The sequence below is a fragment of the Phyllostomus hastatus genome, unplaced genomic scaffold (assembly GCF_019186645.2).
Source record: "Phyllostomus hastatus isolate PE091 unplaced genomic scaffold, TTU_PhHast_1.1 phas_scaffold_555, whole genome shotgun sequence".
NCBI lineage: Eukaryota > Metazoa > Chordata > Mammalia > Chiroptera > Phyllostomidae > Phyllostomus > Phyllostomus hastatus.
In genome coordinates this window covers 1910971-1928737 of record NW_025334036.1, presented here as the reverse complement: position 1 = coordinate 1928737, position 17767 = coordinate 1910971, and the positions used below count along the sequence as shown (strand labels likewise).

Sequence of the window (17767 nt, the reverse complement as noted above, 5' to 3'; positions counted from 1 at the left end):
CGTCTTCCCCTCAGAGCCCCCAGACTCCACACAACGGAGCCCAGCCCCCCATAAGTCTTGGCCACTTAGCAAAATCCAGTCTGTTTTTCTGTGAAGAGAAATACTGTTCCTCATTTCAAAGTCGCAGCTTTAATCAACATTTTTGAAGGTTTGAGAGTTGTGTTGCGGGGGGGGCCAAACATCACCCCCAGCAGAGACAAAGGGTTGCTGCAAAAATAAAGGAAAGTTGACAAGAAATGGTTCAGGCTCTAAAAAGCAGCAGTGTAGGAGTAACAGGAACCGGGGATTGCAAAATATTTTCCGTGCAAATATTTACGGGCTCCGAGGGCAAGAGCGGTGAGAGACCCCCCAGGGGGAGACAGACTTCGAGGCCAGTCGGACACTCGGTGGGGCATCCGTGTCTGCCCAGAGGCAGACGGGTTGATGTGGGAGCCCGGCCTCCCTGAGCCGGGGTGTCGGGAGGTCACTGGCTCCGTGGGGGCTGCGCCCCGGGTCTGACCTCTGAACTGCTGGGAGTCTGCTGCGATGTGTGGGGTGGGCCTCCTCCGGGGCGGCGGGGCAGGCAGCAGCTGCAGAAACCTGGGGGCTTACTTAATGGGCCCACTAGTCTGGGGGGGGCCTTCTGCCGCTAGGGAGGGAAGTGGCAAAGCGAGAGGGGAGCTGGGTGTGTTTTCCGTACCAATTCGCCACCCAGTTCTGGAATTAAAAAACAAAAAAGTTCTGTCTTCAGTCGTTCATTGTTAGTAGGAAGACATGGTGACCCAGTTGTTGGTTAAAATGTTTCCTTCCCAGCCCCTGGTGCCGCTCCCTGCTGGGCCCAGCGCTGTGCCGTGTTGCCAGGGGACTTGGGGACCTTTTAAATGGCCTGGGAGTCCACCTGCTCCACCTGCTCCTTGAAAATTCACAGGAGCTCGGGCATCCAGTCCCTTTCCTGACAAGGGCTTTTCCTGGTTTCCTACAAACTCACCTATGTTGTCTAGGTTTTCAAACACATTGTTACATTCTCTGTGTTTTAATTAGAGTTTGCATCCTCGGTATTCCAGGGCCTTACAGAAGTATTTTACAGCTTACATTTTTTTTTGTTTTACATCCTCTTATTTTTCTTATAGCCCTCAGCCCCCACTTCGTACATAGTTTTGCTTCTTGTTGTCTCTGCACTTGCGTGATTATTGTGTCCTCACTGAGGGCTTCTGCCTTCGTGTGTTACAACTTTAGTTTCTGTCCTACTATATCTGCCTGGAATTTTCCCTCCAGTTTAAACAATAAAACATTTATTGTAGGAAATTAGAAATGAGAAAAACTGAACACCGTTTTTAATACGATTGTCTTTTACAGAAAACTAAGTTATTTTTTTTCCTGATAAGGAGTGCTAATTATATGAAAAATCACAGGCAAGAAGGGAGAAAATAAGAATCCTATAAATTAGAGACCATCACGGTTAACGTTTAGGTGTATAATTATCCAGACTTTTTTCTACGTGCATTTATAAATGCACAAAACAGTAGGATTGTACTCAACGTGATACGGCCTGCCTTTTTCCTAATAGAAGTATATTATGAATGTCTTGCATGTCAGTAACTATACATCTGCTTTATTATTTTAATGGCTGCTAGCATTGTGCTGTATCAACAGGCAATGTTTATTAAGATCGTCTCCCTCCCATTTTGTAAAATTTAATATTTATTTACTTAGTGCTAATACAAATGATGCTGGAACAAATATTTTTAAGGTACATTTTTTAAAGATTTTATTTATTTATTGTTAGAGAGAGGGGAAGGGAGGGAGAAAGAGGAAGAGAAAGGTTAATGTGTAGTTGCCTCTCACACGCCCCCTAGTGGGGACCTGGCCCACCACCCAGGCATGTGCCCTGACTGGGAATCGAACCAGCGACCCTTTGGTTCACAGCCCGTGCTCAATCCACTGAGCCACACCAGCCAGGTTAAGGTACATTTTAAGCATTTTATGACTGTGTCCTTGTGGTATCTCTACAGTACGAGTTAAAAATTCATGTTCACTAGTAATGAAACATCCAGAAGTTAAAGTAACCACAGTGAACAACTTTTCACCCAGCGGGCGGGCAGAGACCGTCTTTCCAGTGGTTTCCCCTGGTGCGGGCGTGGGTGGACGCAGGCAGGCACGCCCCCTTCTGGCGGCAGTGTGAACGGGGATTGTCTGCCTTGCAGGCAATTTGGAAATATGGACCAAAAGCAGGTGCCCTGGCTTTTCATTTTTACAGATGTTTCATGAAAAAACCTGATTTTTCCAAGACCTTCCTGGAAGGGAATCACTGTGTGTGTGTGTGTGTGTGTGAGAGAGAGAGAGAGAGAGAGAGTGTGTGTGTGTGTGTGGTGGCAGGTGAGCAGGCGGAGGAACCGACCTCCCTGCGCTCCGGACCTCCCCCAGTGGGCGGCAGCGTCTGGAATCACGCCCCTGACGCCTCCTGCCCCTCGGCCCAATCTCTCTGCGTTTGAACGGCAAACGATGCCGGAGACGCTGAGGCTGCGGGTTCTGCAAGCGGGGGATTCTGCTAGGGGGGGCCCCCGAGAGCCTGGGGGTGCCCGTGTGTAGGCTGCTGACCGTGGTCTCGTCAGCCCGCCCCACGTCCCCCCTTGTTCTTCGGTGCAGGTGGCACACGGGCGCTTGGGGACCCTGCTCGGCCACCTGCGGTGTTGGGATCCAGACCCGGGACGTGCACTGCCTGCACCCCGGGGAGCCCCCCGCCCCTGCGGAGGGCTGCGGCGACGAGAAGCCCCACGCCTTGCAGGCCTGCAACCAGTTCGACTGCCCGCCCGGCTGGCACATTGAAGAGTGGCAGCAGGTACGGCCGCCCGCGGACGCCCCCGCCCCCCAGGCCCACCAGGGCCAGAGCCCGGCCTTGACCCCCCTGCTCCCGTGTCCTCAGTGCTCCCGGACGTGCGGCGGGGGCACCCAGAACCGGAGGGTCACCTGCCGGCAGCTGTTGACGGACGGCAGCTTTCTGAACCTCCCAGACGCGTTGTGCCAGGGGCCCAAGGCATCGTCCCGCAAGTCCTGCGCCAGGACAGACTGCCCGCCGCACGTGACCGTGGGAGACTGGTCCGAGGTAAGGGCCGCTCCTTCCCAGCCGTGCGCTCCCTGCGTCCTCGCCCCCCCCCCCCACCGCCGTTGTTCCGGCCGCCCAGTCTTCCCTCCGCAGGACGAGGGCTGAGACCGGTGTGCGGTGCAGTCTCCGTTCCCTAAAGTGGTGTCTCGTGTCTCAGCTCTGACTCCCGGCGACCTGCAGCGTGATTGCGCGTTAGCGGGCAGCCGCTTCCTGAGCGTCCCGTGGTGGTCCCATCTGGCCCCCAGTGTCCTTAAGCCGTGAGATTGCCGGTGGGTCCCTCCGAGCTCTGAGCGGGCAAATGCTCTTCTTCCCCAGAGTCTTTGCAAAGCCCAGGGGGCAGGGGGTGACACATGGTGTCGCAGTAGTGGTCCTTACACAGGCACAGGCCTGCTCACCCAGGACGGGAGAATCCTTCAGGGGGTGCGGTGTTGCTGGGGGCAGTAAGCACAGATGAAGGAGGTGACCCACCTGAGCCGGGTGGGCCTGAGGCCCGTCAGTTCCCTAGGCAACCGTTCCTGGGGGCACGAGCAAGCTGGGCACACCCCAAGAGGGCCGGCCAGGCACAGTCGGGAGCCCTCCCCGTCCCAGCCCAGCCCCCTCTCTGGGAAGCCTGCACCTGGGCAGAGTAGCAGGTGTGCACGCATGCAGGGGGGCCGAGCCCACGTCAGTTTTGGACACCAAAAGCCACCTTTAGATTCATCAGGCACACAGGGTGCCAGCAGTTTGGGGACCCCCTGGATTCAGTAGTTTCCCTGTTAGTTAAAATGTCCTGTCGTTTAAGAGAGAGGGGAAGGGAAGGAGAAAGAGGGACATAAACATCAGTTTATCAGTGATTGATAAACATCAATGTATGGTTGCCTCTTGTGCGCCCCCTACTGGAAACCTGTCCCGTACCCCAGGCGTGTGCCCTGACTGGGAATCAAACCCGTGACCCTTTGATTCACAGGCCGGTGCTCAGTCCGCTGAGCCCCACCAGCCAGGGCCGGAGTTGCTCTGTTTCGGCAGAGACTCGGACAGCAGATTGGCCACCCTCCCTGCAGCTTTCGGCCAGACAAGTCCCTCTGCCGCAGGACGGCTCACGTGGGGGCGGCTGTCCCCTATTTCACACTGAAATGGGCCACTCGCCCTGGCCCCAGCCGGGCCGAAGAGCCACGCCAAAAGTTCCCGTTTTCCACGGAGCCGGGCCTCTGGCCGGTGGCTGCAGGCATCCCCTCTCCCCAGCACTTGCTCCGCTCTCGGCACATGCGGGCTTTGCTCCGTCAGTGCTGCTGGCCTTTGCCCTGATTTCCTGGGTCGAACCTGTAGGCTCAGGGGAGCTTTCCGTTCTCCCGCTGCTTCCCAAGGTCTAAGGCGGGAGCACTGCTCCCAGGCGGGGGCCTTCTGCGGTCCGCGAACTCGCGCCGGCTGTTTGTGCTCCCCAGGCTTTGGGGCAGCCTGTGAGCGTTCCGTCTGACTCTTTATCGTTCTGACTGCATGGTGTTCCTTGGCGTTTTTAAATATGTGCTACTGACATGGCTGTTGTGGGTTCGATTCCCCATCAGGGCGCAAACAGGAGGCAACTGACCCATGTGTCTCTCTCATCTCTCTCTCTCTCTCTCTCTCTCTCTCTCTCTCTCTTTCTCTCCCCCTCCCTCCCTGCTTCTTACCGCCCACCCACGTCCCCTCTCTTCTCTCTAAAATCAATAACTATATCCTTGGGTGAGAGATTAAAAAAAAAGTAGGAGAAAGAGCCCACGGGCCTCTGAGCAGAAGAGGCAGCCGGGTAACAAGCATTCCCTCTCTGGCCCCGTGTTCCCGCGGCGTGCCGTGCCAGGGGACCGAGGGCTCACACACTTCGATGGGAGAGAGAGCACCCCCCCAAGCCCGCTCCTTCGTCTCAGTGGTTCTCCCAGCGGAACGGATGCGGATGCGGAGGGGGAAGTCGCTCTGTCAGGCCGCCTTGGAAAAGGTCTAGCGCTGGACTGCACCCCCACGGGCCCGGAGGGCCGGGGCTGCGCCCACTGGGAGGGAAGGGTGGGAGAGGGGTGATTCGGGCAGACGCAGGACGCACCACAGCCAGCCAGCCACTGCGCTTTCGAGCAGACCCGAAATGTGGGAAATCTCCACACGGTCTGAACAGCGTAATGAAAAGGGGGCAGGCGGGGGAGGAGAGCTGGGAGGGGATGGAAACGCGCTTATTTCCTCTTCCTTCTCAGTGGCGGGTCAGTAGATACTCTTGGAAGGTGAAATGTGTCATTAAAAATAACGACCCGAGCGAGTCTCTTGTTAGTTTCTTTCATTTTCTTCCTTCATTTTAGAGGATTCTTTGAGAACGAATCACTTATGGCAGGGGGAAAAAGTAAGACATTCAACCCCTCTTTAAATTTTACATTAGTTTTTTCCTAATATACCTCATAAAATGGCCAATGTACCTAATGTAAAAGGTCTCATTACCTAATGAAAATTTCAAATTGCATGTCCGTGCAATGATGATCAAATATCAATGTCACGTACATAATGAGCATGAAATAGTAATGTTACTCTGTGTATAGTAGTTGGGGTCGTTTTTTTTTTTTAAAAAAAAAACTTTCCTTTTAGCCCTGGCTGCCATAGCTCAGTGGATTGAGCACAGGCTGCGAATCAAAGCATCGCAGGTTCGATTCCCAGTCAGGGCATATGCCTGGGTTGCAGGCCACGGCCCCCAGCAACCAAGCATTGATGTTTCTCTCTCTCTTTCTCCCTCCCTTCCCTCTCTAAAAATAAATAAATAAAATCTTTAAAAAAAATTTCCCTTTTATACATTTCTGTTTCTTGAATTCTTGGTCTTGGGTACGTATCTTTGTTTTTAAAAAAAGCAAAGTCATCTTACTATATAAAAATAGCTAAAAAATAAGTTAGATCCCAGATACAAGGTCAGAAACTTGCAGTGATGGTAGATTCCTGGGGGTTAATTGCTGTCTCAGAAAGAGGGCAGGGAAGGCATGGAGCAAGGGAGGGGGGCAGAGGAGGGGGGGCTCCCCACGTCTCCAACGACCACGGAGCCCAGGCCGTGGCTGGCGTCCTGGCACACCCCCACGTGAAGCTCCTTCTTGCCGTCGGCCGCATTCGCATGCAAACACTGCACTTCATTCCGCCGCGCCATTCTCGTTGCAGTGCTCCGTCAGCTGCGGCGCGGGCACCCAGCGCAGAGAGCGGGCGTGTCAGAGGCTGACCGCCAAGGGCCGGCGCGTCCCCCTCGGCGAGTCCTCGTGCCGCGACCTCCCGGGGCCCCCTCTGGTGAGAGCGTGCCACATGCCCGCGTGCAGCGGTAAGTGGGCGAACGTCCCGTGCGTCTCTGTGCCGGTGACACTCCGAAGGCGTTGCTTTCGGAGTGTCTCCAGGGCGGTTCTGATCTGTAGGTCACGCGAGCCAGCCAGAGCTCAGCAGAGCTTGAAGCCGCAGGCACTGTCATGTCGAAGGCCAAGGTCAAGCTCTAACGAAAGTCAGCTGTGAGGACTGTCCGCCCCCAGAACAATTGTGTCTTCTAGGTTCCCTCCCCTGGAGTGCTACCTCCTTACATCCGCACTTGACCGTGGTGTCTTCCACCTAGAATTCACGAGTGTTCCTTGTAGAAGTGAAGCCACCGTACTTTCTGGGTCTTTTTTTTTTCTTTTTCTTCTTCCCTAACGATAGATTCAGACTCATTCGACAAAAGTGGGAGAGAGAAGCATTTTTCATTTTCCAAGTATCTCTTCCTGTGGTTAATCTAAAACCAGAAATACCTTTGGTTTTCAAAAATGGCAGTTTGGATACCTCTTCAATTCTTTATAATTAATTATAATTATTAAGGCAATAATATATAATTAGTTATATAATACAATTAACATTATAATATATTATATATTATGTATAACATAATATAATTCATATATATTAATTATATAATTAGTTATAACTATGACTTATATCAGCTTGGCCTAGAGAGTTCCCAGTATGGCTTAAAAATATCCCAAAGCTGACATATATGTAGCGTTGGTCTGTATTTCCAGTGTACTTGGGAGGACATACATTTACGTGTGCATATGTATGTTTTGTGCAGGGGGCTACGAGAAAGGAGTCATGCACTGTCCCTGTAGCAGCTGAAAACGAGGCAGCAGAGTGTGGTGGGAGGGGGGGTGGGAGGGGGGGACCAGGCACACGGGACACGCACAGCTTCTGGGTGTATTTCTAGCTTTATTTTGCACCCCCTTTCATTGCTGGCCTGTAAGGTAACATTCATTACCTCAGGTATCCTCCTGAGCTTACATAAGAACAAAAATCAGAAAATAATTATTATTTTAATGCTGCTTAGGAAAAAAATACGTACAGATATGAGATCTGAGTTTACCAACAACATTCCTGGAGGAACTCACAAAGCAAAGTAAGAACCACAATAATGTGGTTCTTACTTCATGCTCTTCAAAAAGCAACAGCATGTATTGAGCACTTACTATGGAGAGTGCCTTTCACGCATCCACTCATGTAGTCCCCACGACATTTCGAGACAGATAGAATCCCTGTTTGGAGACAAGGAACCCAAGATTCGGAGGAGGCATGAGACCTCCTGACCGCGAATCTGTCTGATTCCTGAGCTCACGCTCTCTGCGACCTCTCCACGCTGATTCATGGATGACATGAACTTCCCCCCCTGGGAAGTCTTTGAGAACAAATGTTTAAAATCTTGAGCTTCCAAGCCCTTGAGAAGCCAGGTTCGACGGGATCCCGGAGTTCAGGCCTGTCTCTGGCATGTGGCACTCTGTCACGCTTCGAGCGGTGTATCGACCTAATTTTCATTAATTGTGGATGATTTTATAGCAGTGTGGCTAGACCATAAACTGCCCGAGAGGAGAGTGAAATTAAAGTAACGCTGGCAGCTCCCTCTAAGATAACAGAATAACATGTGGGGCCGCATTGTGGTTCCGAGGGCACGCGATGTGGTACAAGATGAAATTGTCAATTATTCTGGCATGCAGCGGAGAGCTGAGGAAAATGATAAGTCTTAAAAAAAAACAACAAGAAAAAGACAGTAATATTTGTTCTTTGCCCCACCCCACTCCCGAGCTTGCCAACGCGTAGGTCACGGAAGCAGACAGGAGACAGGAATGCACGCTCCCAGCACAGCCAGCGCGCCCTGAGCGGGGCCTCCCCTCCAGCTGCAGCCTGGCCTCAGGCCCCCGCCGTGGCTCAGGGGCCCCTGCTGGCTGCGGTGTGGCTTCTCCATCCCCTTCCTCTCCCCACCGTATGGTAGAGCCGAGCAAGGAATTTCCATTCCCCCCATCCTCCCATCCTCCCACACGTGGCACTGGCACTGCCTTCATTACGCCACCCGGGTGCCTCATGTGCAGGCCCACGGGACACTTTCTGCCTTTCTGCAGGACCCACGTTGGCTTGTATCGGCCTTGGGAGGTTACCATCAAAACACTGTTCGTACTGAGATATTGGTTGGTGTCTCCTTCTTTTCCTTTTTTCTCCCCCACCGGCCCCCGCAGAAACGAAAGCAGACATGAAGACAAAAGCCGGCGAGCAGGGTCCTCAGATCCTGGGCGTGCAGAAAGTCTACATCCAGACCAGGGAAGAGAAGCGCATCAACCTGACCGTCGGCAGCCGGGCCTATCTGTTGCCCAACACCTCCGTGATCATTAAGTGCCCGGTGCGGCGATTCCAGAAATCGCGGATCCAGTGGGAGAAGGACGGCCACTGTCTGCAGAACTCCAAACGCCTGGGCGTCACCAAGTCGGGCTCCCTGAAGATCCACAGCCTCGCAGCCCCCGACATCGGCCTGTACCGCTGCATCGCGGGCTCCGCCCGGGAGACCGTCGTCCTCAAGCTCATCGGAACGGACAACCGGCTCATCGCGCCCCCGGCCCTCGGAGACCGCGCCCGGGGACTCCCGGGGATGGACCACGGCCAAGCCGGCGGCTCGGGAGTCACGTGGCATCAGATGAGGCAGATGTGGAACGACAAAAATGAGCTGCATCGGGACGGGGGCCCGATGGGTCCCCAGCCTTTCCTCAGGGCCCTGCTGGGACACTGCCCCAGCTCTGCGGGAAGCGCCAGCTCCTGGGAGTTGAAGACGAAGCAGTTCGAAGCGGCCGTTAAACAGGGGGCCTACAGCATGGACACCGCCCAGTTTGACGAGCTGATAAGAAACATGAGTCAGCTCATGGAGACAGGGGAGATCAGCGACGACGTGGCCTCGCAGGTGATATATCAGCTGGTGGCCGAGTTGGCGAAGGCCCCGCCGGTGCACCTGCCGTGGAGGGCCACCCGGGAAGAGGTGCCTCCCGAGGCCCAGCTCAGAGGGGACACGGGACATGAACCCCAAAGCTCGAGTGTGAAAAACTCGGGCAAGCTGACGTTCAAGCCGAAGGGACCAGTTCTCGCCAGGCAAAGCCAGCCCACCTCGGTTTCCTTTAATAAAACGGTAACTTCGAGGATCGGGAATACCGTGTACATCACGAAAAAGACGGCGGTCATCAACATCCTGTGCGAGCTCGTCACCCCCAGTGAGGTCACCTACACGTGGACCAAAGATGGAGCACTGTTACGACCCTCAGAAAAGTAAGTAGGGTGAGAGTCCAGTGTTCCCTTTTGCAAGATCTTGTGAATGGTTATTCCAGTTTTCTCGAAAATATTTTCCAATTCCTTCTCTTAAGAATGTGTTTCCAGCAATCCACTGGTGTGGCTCAGTGGATTGAGCCCCAACCTGTGAACCAAAGGGTCACCAGTTCGATTCCCAGTCAGGGCACATGCCTGGGTTGAGGGCCAGGTCCCCACTAGGGGGCATGTGAGAGGCAACCACACATTGATGTTTCTCTCCCTCTCTTTACCCTCTCTCTAAAAATAGATAAATAAATAAAATCTTAAAAAAAAAAAGAATGTATTTCCAGCAGAATTCTTTAGGAAAGAATCCCCCAAAAATGTAAAGATGTGTTTTTCACATATGCTTTCAAATTTGTAACATTTAACGGTGTTACTCCCTATCACTCATATGTAGGCGTGACACGACAGTGGGTCCATGAGACTGAGCTTGAGCACATAGCCTCTCTCTGTGCAGAGCACTTACCATCAAAAACAAAAGCAGTCTAAGGCCGATTTAAAAGTAGGCACACGTGCAGTCGTCCTGTATTGCAAATCACTGTCCGGTGGTCTGACATATCTCGGACATACGGGGGCTCCTCTGAGTCGACGTCAGCCCCACGAGGTGGGCAGGGCCCGGGTCCACAGTCTCCTGTGATGTCGCTGAGAAGCAGGAGCCCGTGACTAACTCATGGCCAATCAGAAGGAGAAACCGTATCTCTGAGCGCCACCCGCAGTGTTTGGATATCACACACACACACACACAAGCCCTGGTGGAAAGATTGGGTGTCTGAAGTGGTTTTCTGTGTCTCGAAGTTCCGAGTGTCATAAAATCCAAAACTAGAAGATAACCCAGTTCAAAGTTTTTTGAGCGGTTCACCACCAGATAACAAAGTCCTATGTTATTTTATTGTGACCCGTCAGTGCAAATATATCACAATTCATTTATTTTCTATAAAGTAACAGGGAATAACAGAAATATTAATTCCTTTTGCATTCTTTACTGTCTCTAAATCTCGCTACATGAGACCGTAGACATTTTGCTTTTTTAAATTCGCATTTAAGAGTTCAGGCTGCACCTTGTCTGCCTCTGGAGGCTGTTGAGAAACACAAACAAAATACCAGATGTTAAATTGTTTTGTGGACCACGAGGCACATTAAAAATGCAAGTTTCACTTTTTATCATGACTTTTGGGCATGGAGCCTAATATGGGGTCCGCCAGGAGAAAGCTATGTATAATTCAATGTTTTGTAATAACCTACTTTAGGCTCTGTCTTAGAATGAAAGGATGGGACAGATTTAATTTTTGAAATTGTTTGCCCCGGTGCGAAATGACATTTCAGAAGTGGCAGGAACCTCCCCAATCAGTAACCTTGGCCGTTCTCAAATCTGTTCTGTCTTAGAGCCCCTTTAACCGATCGAGGAGCCCAGAGAGCTTCTGTGCATGTGCGTTACAGCTATCGCTGTTTATCGCATTAGAAATTAAACCCAAGCAGCGCTGAAAACATCCGTTTATTAATCCACTTAGAAACAACCGTAATCCGCCGCCGATGCATTCATAGAAAATAACGTAATTTTTGAAAAGCAGTATTCTCAAAAAACTGGACGGGGAACCACGGCACCGTTTTCCATCTTTGCAAATTAATGTCCAGATTAATACAATCCATCTGGATTCTCATACTTCCACGCGAAATCTTCTGGGATGTGTTTTTTTTTGAACCGGAGCTTCTGGAGGAAATGTGGCCTCATCCAGAGTTGTTAGTTGGACAAAAAGGAGGAATCATTTAATGGCCTTTTCAGACGCTTGTGGATGTCCTTCTGTGATACTGCACGGAACTAGGCAAGTGGCGTTTCACCCTTCAAGGCTGGTGGGGATGTGGAATCTAAAATCACATTAATGAAATTTCGGTAATTTTTGGTATAACGAGATCTATTCATGTATCTTGCACTCCAAATGGCTCTTTCGCCTACACAGATTTTAGAACCACACACGTTGGTCATTTGGAAAATACTGGACCTTCCAAACACTGACAAGCCCCAAGAAACAACTTCAAAAAGCATGCATCTTCTCTAACATCACCACCCCTCTCATCGGAACGGTCCGTGAGCTTCGGGGACCTCTCTGAGCTGACAGGAGGGAATAGGAATGTTCGGAAATTCTAATCCTCGCTTGAAAAGCTCCAATTCTGTCCCTGGCCACCAGTCCTGTCCGTGGCGTTCCTGGGGTTGGCCGGCTCGTTTCTGCTCGTTTCCAGAAATGCTTGCCAGACGCCCCGGTCCAAGTAACCGCAGCGTGTCTCTCTCGAGAAAGGACGGTGGCGTTCCAGGGCGAGCGCGGCTCAAACCCTCACACTGACATCCGCGCACCGTGCGGCCTTCCCGTTTGGACCGACGGGATATTAAAACCATGTGCCGTCCAGGGTCGTAAAATTAGTGAGTTTTACTGCTTCATTAAGAACATCCTTACGGGAAGCCGGCTGTGGTTTTTTCTTCTTCTTCTTCCTTCCTCCTCCTCCTCCTTCTTTCTTCCTTCCTTCCTCCTCCTCCTCCTTCTTCTTCTTCTTCTTCTTCCTCTTCCTCCTCCTCCTCCCCCGTCCTCCTCCCCCCCCTCCTCCTTCTTTTCTCCTTCTTTCTCCTTCTTTCTTCTTCTTCCCCTGCAAGGGTGAGGAAGGCAAGAATACAGGGACTGCTGGGCTGTGCGCCCGCCACTGCCTCGGTTCCTGCCGAGACGCAGCAGCTTTACCCGCCTCTGCTGCTGGTCTCAGCTCAGGAGTCAGCGCAGGGACATGGCAGAGGCCAAGGTCAGGTTCCTAAGGAACTCTGCGTGCTCGTTCTGTGGCCCCGGGCTGGCCACAGGTTTGTGCTCCATCCACTGCTCCTTCACAGGGATCCGGCGGTGCACTAGAGTCTGGCCCTGTCATAGCTGGGCCTGCCGCACTCCTGTCGTTGTCCTGGGAAAGTCGGCTGTTTTGATTTCTGCCTCCTTTTGTGTCTTTTTCCGTGTGTGCTGCTGGCGGGGGGGGGGGGCCTGAGTCCTCCTACTACACAGACTCTAGGCCATTATTTTTATCTATTCTGATCATTCATGCTTTTTTTCATCCAAGGCTCTTGACAACTTGCTATGCAAAAGTCAGTGAGAATGCACAGCTGTGAATAAACTTGGGTCCCTGCTCTGGAAAAGATCACAATCTAGTGGGAAGAAATTGATTTTTCATCAAGTAAATACATGAACCGGAGCAGAAGGAGCCCCGAGGGAGCCGCAGATAACTCTGGGAGTACTGGGGAAAGCTTTAGGGGAAATTGCATTTGATCCGGGGCACAGCGAGGAGGTCGGAGTTTGCCGGAGGGAGGAAAGACATTCCAAACACAGCCAACACCATATGCAAAAGCTCAGGGCGATGAAAGGTTATGGAATGTTCTGGAAACCGTTAGACATTCGTGCTGGCAGGAGCACGGGGCAAGCAGCATGAAGTGACAGGAAATGACAAGGTGGCCCATGTCACGAAGCGACGTACAGTCTCTAGCGGTCAGAACGGTCCTCCCTGTCCGCTCAGATCTGCCAATTGGATGGGCCAGCGGAGACGGGAGAGTGTGGGCAGGTGACCTGGAAGCCACTCCCACTTTTCTGAAAAAGGAAGGGGGGAAGGGGGAAGGGAAGGGAAAAGAAGGGAAGGGAAGGGAGAAGGAAAATGAAAGGAGGAAGGAAAGAAAGAAGCAAAGGAAGGGAGGGAGGGAGAGAAGGGAAAGGAAAAGAAAAGAAAAGAAAAGAAAAGCAGAACACACACTCTTGCTGGGTCCCTGAACAATCATCTCGCTCGCTGGGAGGCAACGACCAGCTCTGATTCTCGGGGTGGCACCCCCAGGTTTAGGCCCTCCCTAGCCGGGAAGCCTAGAGGCGCTCCCACACGGCGGCGGCGGTGGCAGCCCTGGTGCCGCCGAGCAGGCGACACCCAGCCCAGCGCGGCCTCGGCGTGGCTGCCTGCGCGGTGCCAGGGAGACGCTACCCACTGCCCGTCCAGCCTGAAGATCCGAGAGGGAGAATTCACGCCTGCCGCCGGTGACGGAGGACTCGGGTGGCTGGCGCGTCTTCTTAGAAAAAGGGGTAGACGGGGCGTTGGGTCCGAGCTGGAGAGCCTCTCCTGCTGCGCGCCTCTCCTGGTGCGCGGGGAGAGGACACCGGGCCCGGCAGCTCCCTCCGCCACGGAGCGCATCACGTGACCGCCTCCCCTTCCTGACTGCCCTGCAGAGTAACCGTGTCCGGACCCGGGAAACTGCAGATACGGGACCCCACGAAGAGGGAAGGAGGCCTCTACGGGTGCTCGGTGGCCAATCGGCTGGGTTCCGACGCGGAGCGTTCCCCGGTGCTGTTCGCAGGTACTTCCTTACGCCCACTGTCGGAACCTGGGCTGCCCGGGTTCCGGGCTGTGCAGAAGTTCTCCAAGTTCAGTGAGCAGCAGGGCCCCCTGTTGGCGGTGGTTTGAAACACAGGTGTCTGTCTAGACGCCCCCACCCCCACCCCCACCCCTCCCAGAGGCTCTGACCCGGGAGGTTTGGGAGGGCGTCTGAGAATTTACATTTTTAACATGGTCCCAGGTTGTGCCGATGCTGCTGGCCTGGCGGCCACCCTGAGAACACAGCAGCTCTTCCAGAGCTCTCTTTCTAGGAGTTGGGAATGAACAAGAACAAGGCAGCATTTCATGGGTGGCGCTTTTCCTTTTAAAGAGCCACCAGTCAAGGAAAGAGAATAATCCTCCTTCTGAGATTGGTGTAAGTCTCCCAGCGGCACACCCGCCAACCCCTACACACACACACACATGTGCAGGGCGTTGCACCTGTACATCAGTGTGTATCTTCCCAGCAAGGCCATTAGAATAGTCCAGTGTGGTTTCCATAGGAAGGAACGTTTTTTTTTTTTTAGGTGGCAAGGTTGCAGGCAGCGCCTCCTTGTGGCCAGCTCGTGTTCTGGGTTTGCAAATGAAGCAAGAGCGCCCTCCGCCCACTCCCTCCCTGCTCTGTGGCTTCTGGTGTCTGTGGCCCTGAGGGGCTGGGATGAGCGGAGGGACGAGGTCGGGGATTCGAACCCAGCACTTGGACACGTCCGTGTTGGGCTCTGTAGTCTGCACGTGGAGGAGGTGGGGCCAGTTGAATCTGCGGCGCCTGACTTTCAGCCCCTGGATGTGTTCTGGATGGAGGTGGGACCCTCAGGCCTAGGCCCTGCTGGGTGGCTCCCTCCTCTGAGCATCCCCTCGTCTCCAGCAAACATCGATCCCAAGGCCCTAAAATCCCTGCGAGGGACAGAAGTCCCCCCTTGCAACTCACAGATCCCCCCTGAAGTCAGCCCTAGAACAACCCAGATTCCCGGGCAAGCTGGTGCAGGGTCCCACGGGGGCCAGAGGACCTGCTGTGAGCTGCCTGCCGCCCTCTCCCGGCCCCAGAGCGGCTCCCAGCTTTTCAAAACTCAGGGTAGCTTTCCACCACCCCTGGCCCTCCAGCGGAGAATGGAACAGGTGGTCATCCAGCCGCGCTTGTTCTGGAATGCTCCTCCCCAGAATAGACGGGAACCTACCAGGGAGCTAACCGTCCTTACTCGACCGCGTAGGTGTTCTGTGTGCAGGTGTGCAAACAAGTTCAGGACTTGTGGCCCTTCCTTCCCGGTGCTGACGGCGGGATGGGGGAGGGGCGCTCTGGCAACTGCTGGGCTGCTGAGCTGCCCTGGGTAACCAGACCCTTCTCCGCCCACACCCACAGTGCCTCCCGGCGGGCTCGGTGGTTGGAGGGTGTTTTCCAGCTCTTTCCCCCACTGCCAGCTCCGGCCCCCCGTGTCTTTCCAGAGGGAGTTCACGAATCAGTCTGAGAAGGGTGTCTAGTTCTCAGAACCCCGGGCACATTCAAGTCCTTGAACTGAGTCCCCGAGTCTTTTCGCCACACAAGTTTGGTGCGGGGTCTCCTTCTCCGCTTGCCGTTCTGGGGAGAGAGTCAGATGCCCTGGCGGGCCGGGTCCTCCTGGAGCTCCCCCGAGGCCGCGCTGCACCCCTGTGCCCTGGGCCTTCCTGACTCCCGGGCCCTCCTGAGTATCCTGTGTACCGAAGACGGATGTGGTCGTAAAACCAAATACCCCTGTAGCCCCTGTATGGTTGCTGCAGTCAGTGCACCTTCATAGGTGTCTCTCTGACCGTAACCATCCATCTGTCCATCCGTCCGTCCTCCCGTCTGTCCCCTGCGCGCCCCCAGGCTGTGCGTGTCCCTCCCACCAAGGCGCAGAGAGAGAGAGAGAGAGAGAGAGAGCCAGGACCATCCACGGCTCTCAGAGAGCTCGACACCGGTTGCCAAGCGCAGCCCGGTCCACCAAGGGGCCGACGCCGTCCCTGACCCTGACCCTGACCCTGACCTGGTTTTTCTCTCCCTTCCGATGAAGAGGCGCCTGCCATCTTGTCCCGGGAAGGAAACGTCACCAGCGCGGAGCTCGGCCCTCTGTCCGCCGCGGTCGGGGGCACCGTGAGGGCGGCCCTGGGAGCAAACGTGACCATCCGCTGTCCCGTGAGAGGTGAGTGGGGTCGCTGCCGGGAGACGCCGAGACCTCGGCGTGGCCGTCTCAACGCTCCGCCTTGCCCGTGAGGTCAGTGACAGTGGGACTGTCTCTCGGGGGTGAGCTCCCGCCAGCTCACAAGACCAGTGTGTAAGACAAATTTGTTTTTTAATTTTACAGAGGGAGGAAGGGGCCTAGAGGGGGAGAGGGAGAAACATGAATGGGTTGCCTCCCGTGGGCGCTCCGATTGGGGATCAAACCCACAACCTTTTGGTGAGAACAGGGGGACACTCGGACCTGCTGAGCCACCTGGGCAGGGCCCACAGAACGCTGCGCTGTTCCTCCCGGCGAGGACCGTGGCTGCCTCGCACGCCGTCGTGTTCACACTTCTGCGGGAGGCGGGGGGGGGGGAGGCTGCAGCCCCTTCCGGTGCCTCTTCCAGGCAGCGGCTGCGGGTGAGGGCGCGGCCCGAGCTGTGCGCTCCTCTGTTGGACAGCGGTGCGCGCGACCGCCGGCTGGACGGAGTCTGCGCCAGGCAGGGCCGCGTCGGGCGGTGGGCAGCGTCCGGGCCCCCCTGGGCCAGACGCTCTGTGCTGGACTGTCCTCGTGGGAGCCTCACCCGTCTGTGCCTCCGTGCCCCTTTCTGCTCCGTGCACAGCACGGGGAAACCTCCTCTCCGACAGACTCACTCTGTCCTCGATTGAAGTACCACCTGCAGTCGGGCCTTGCCTCCGTCTCGGGCCTTTCCAGCCCTCTCGGCCATAGATCCTCAAGTCTTCACCTGGACCCACGCCTGCCCCAGGCTGAGGTCCGTGTGCAGCACACGCGTGCCCGGGCGGGCGCTGGCAGGGCTACGTGAGTAATAGCTTCGGCCTGTTTCTCATAGACGCTGAGAACTCCTCGATGGGAGGACCCACTCTTTTTTTTTTTTTTTAAAGATTTTGTTTCTTTATTTTTAGAGAGGAGAAGGGAGGGAGAAAGAGGAGAAACGTCAATGTGTTGTTGCCTCTCCTGCACCCCCTGCTGGGGACCTGGCCTGCAACTCAGGCATGTGCCTCGACTGGGAATTGAACCAGTGACCTTTCGGTCCACAGGCCGGCGCTCAATCCACTGAGCCACACCAGCTGGCCAGGGTAGAAGGTCCACTCTTTAAAGGTGACCTTGCATATGCCCTTGAGTTAACTCTCTGCACAATTCTTACTTCCCTGGTCCCTGCGTACTAATGGGGTAGCCGGAGTGGTAGCCGCTTGGGCGAGTCTCGCCGGGGCCGCGACCCAGAGAGCCCCGAACTGGGGGAGCCTCTGCTGCTGCTGCCCCGCCGTGAAGGTCCACGGAGGAACGGCTCCGAGGACACATCCATCCAGGCTCCAGGCTCAGCCCCCGCCCTCCAGCGCCAGCTCCAAGCCCCGCTTCCAGAACAGCTCCTTTGGCTCCACAAACAGTGGAAATTTGCTAACCCCCAAGGTATTATTTTTCACCCCTTGGAAGTCCCTGCTGTGTTTGGACGCTTGGAAAAAAAAAATTCCCTCCAGCCTCCCAACTGACTCCACCCACAAGTATGCGAGTTCTCTGGCAGGACGCA

At 54.6% G+C, this 17767-nt stretch overlaps 1 protein-coding gene across 2 annotated transcripts in view; it reads left to right on the top strand.

Annotated features, from left to right (window-relative positions):
- Positions 1–17767, top strand: part of ADAMTSL3 (ADAMTS like 3) — a 133456-nt gene that overhangs the window by 98160 nt on the left and 17529 nt on the right. For both annotated transcript variants that reach the window (XM_045824996.1, XM_045824997.1), the window contains exons 18-23: positions 2626–2818; positions 2903–3082; positions 6215–6368; positions 8569–9640; positions 13906–14033; positions 16075–16203. In XM_045824996.1, the coding sequence (XP_045680952.1) occupies positions 2626–2818; positions 2903–3082; positions 6215–6368; positions 8569–9640; positions 13906–14033; positions 16075–16203 (1856 nt within the window). The remainder of the gene's footprint in view (positions 1–2625; positions 2819–2902; positions 3083–6214; positions 6369–8568; positions 9641–13905; positions 14034–16074; positions 16204–17767) is intronic.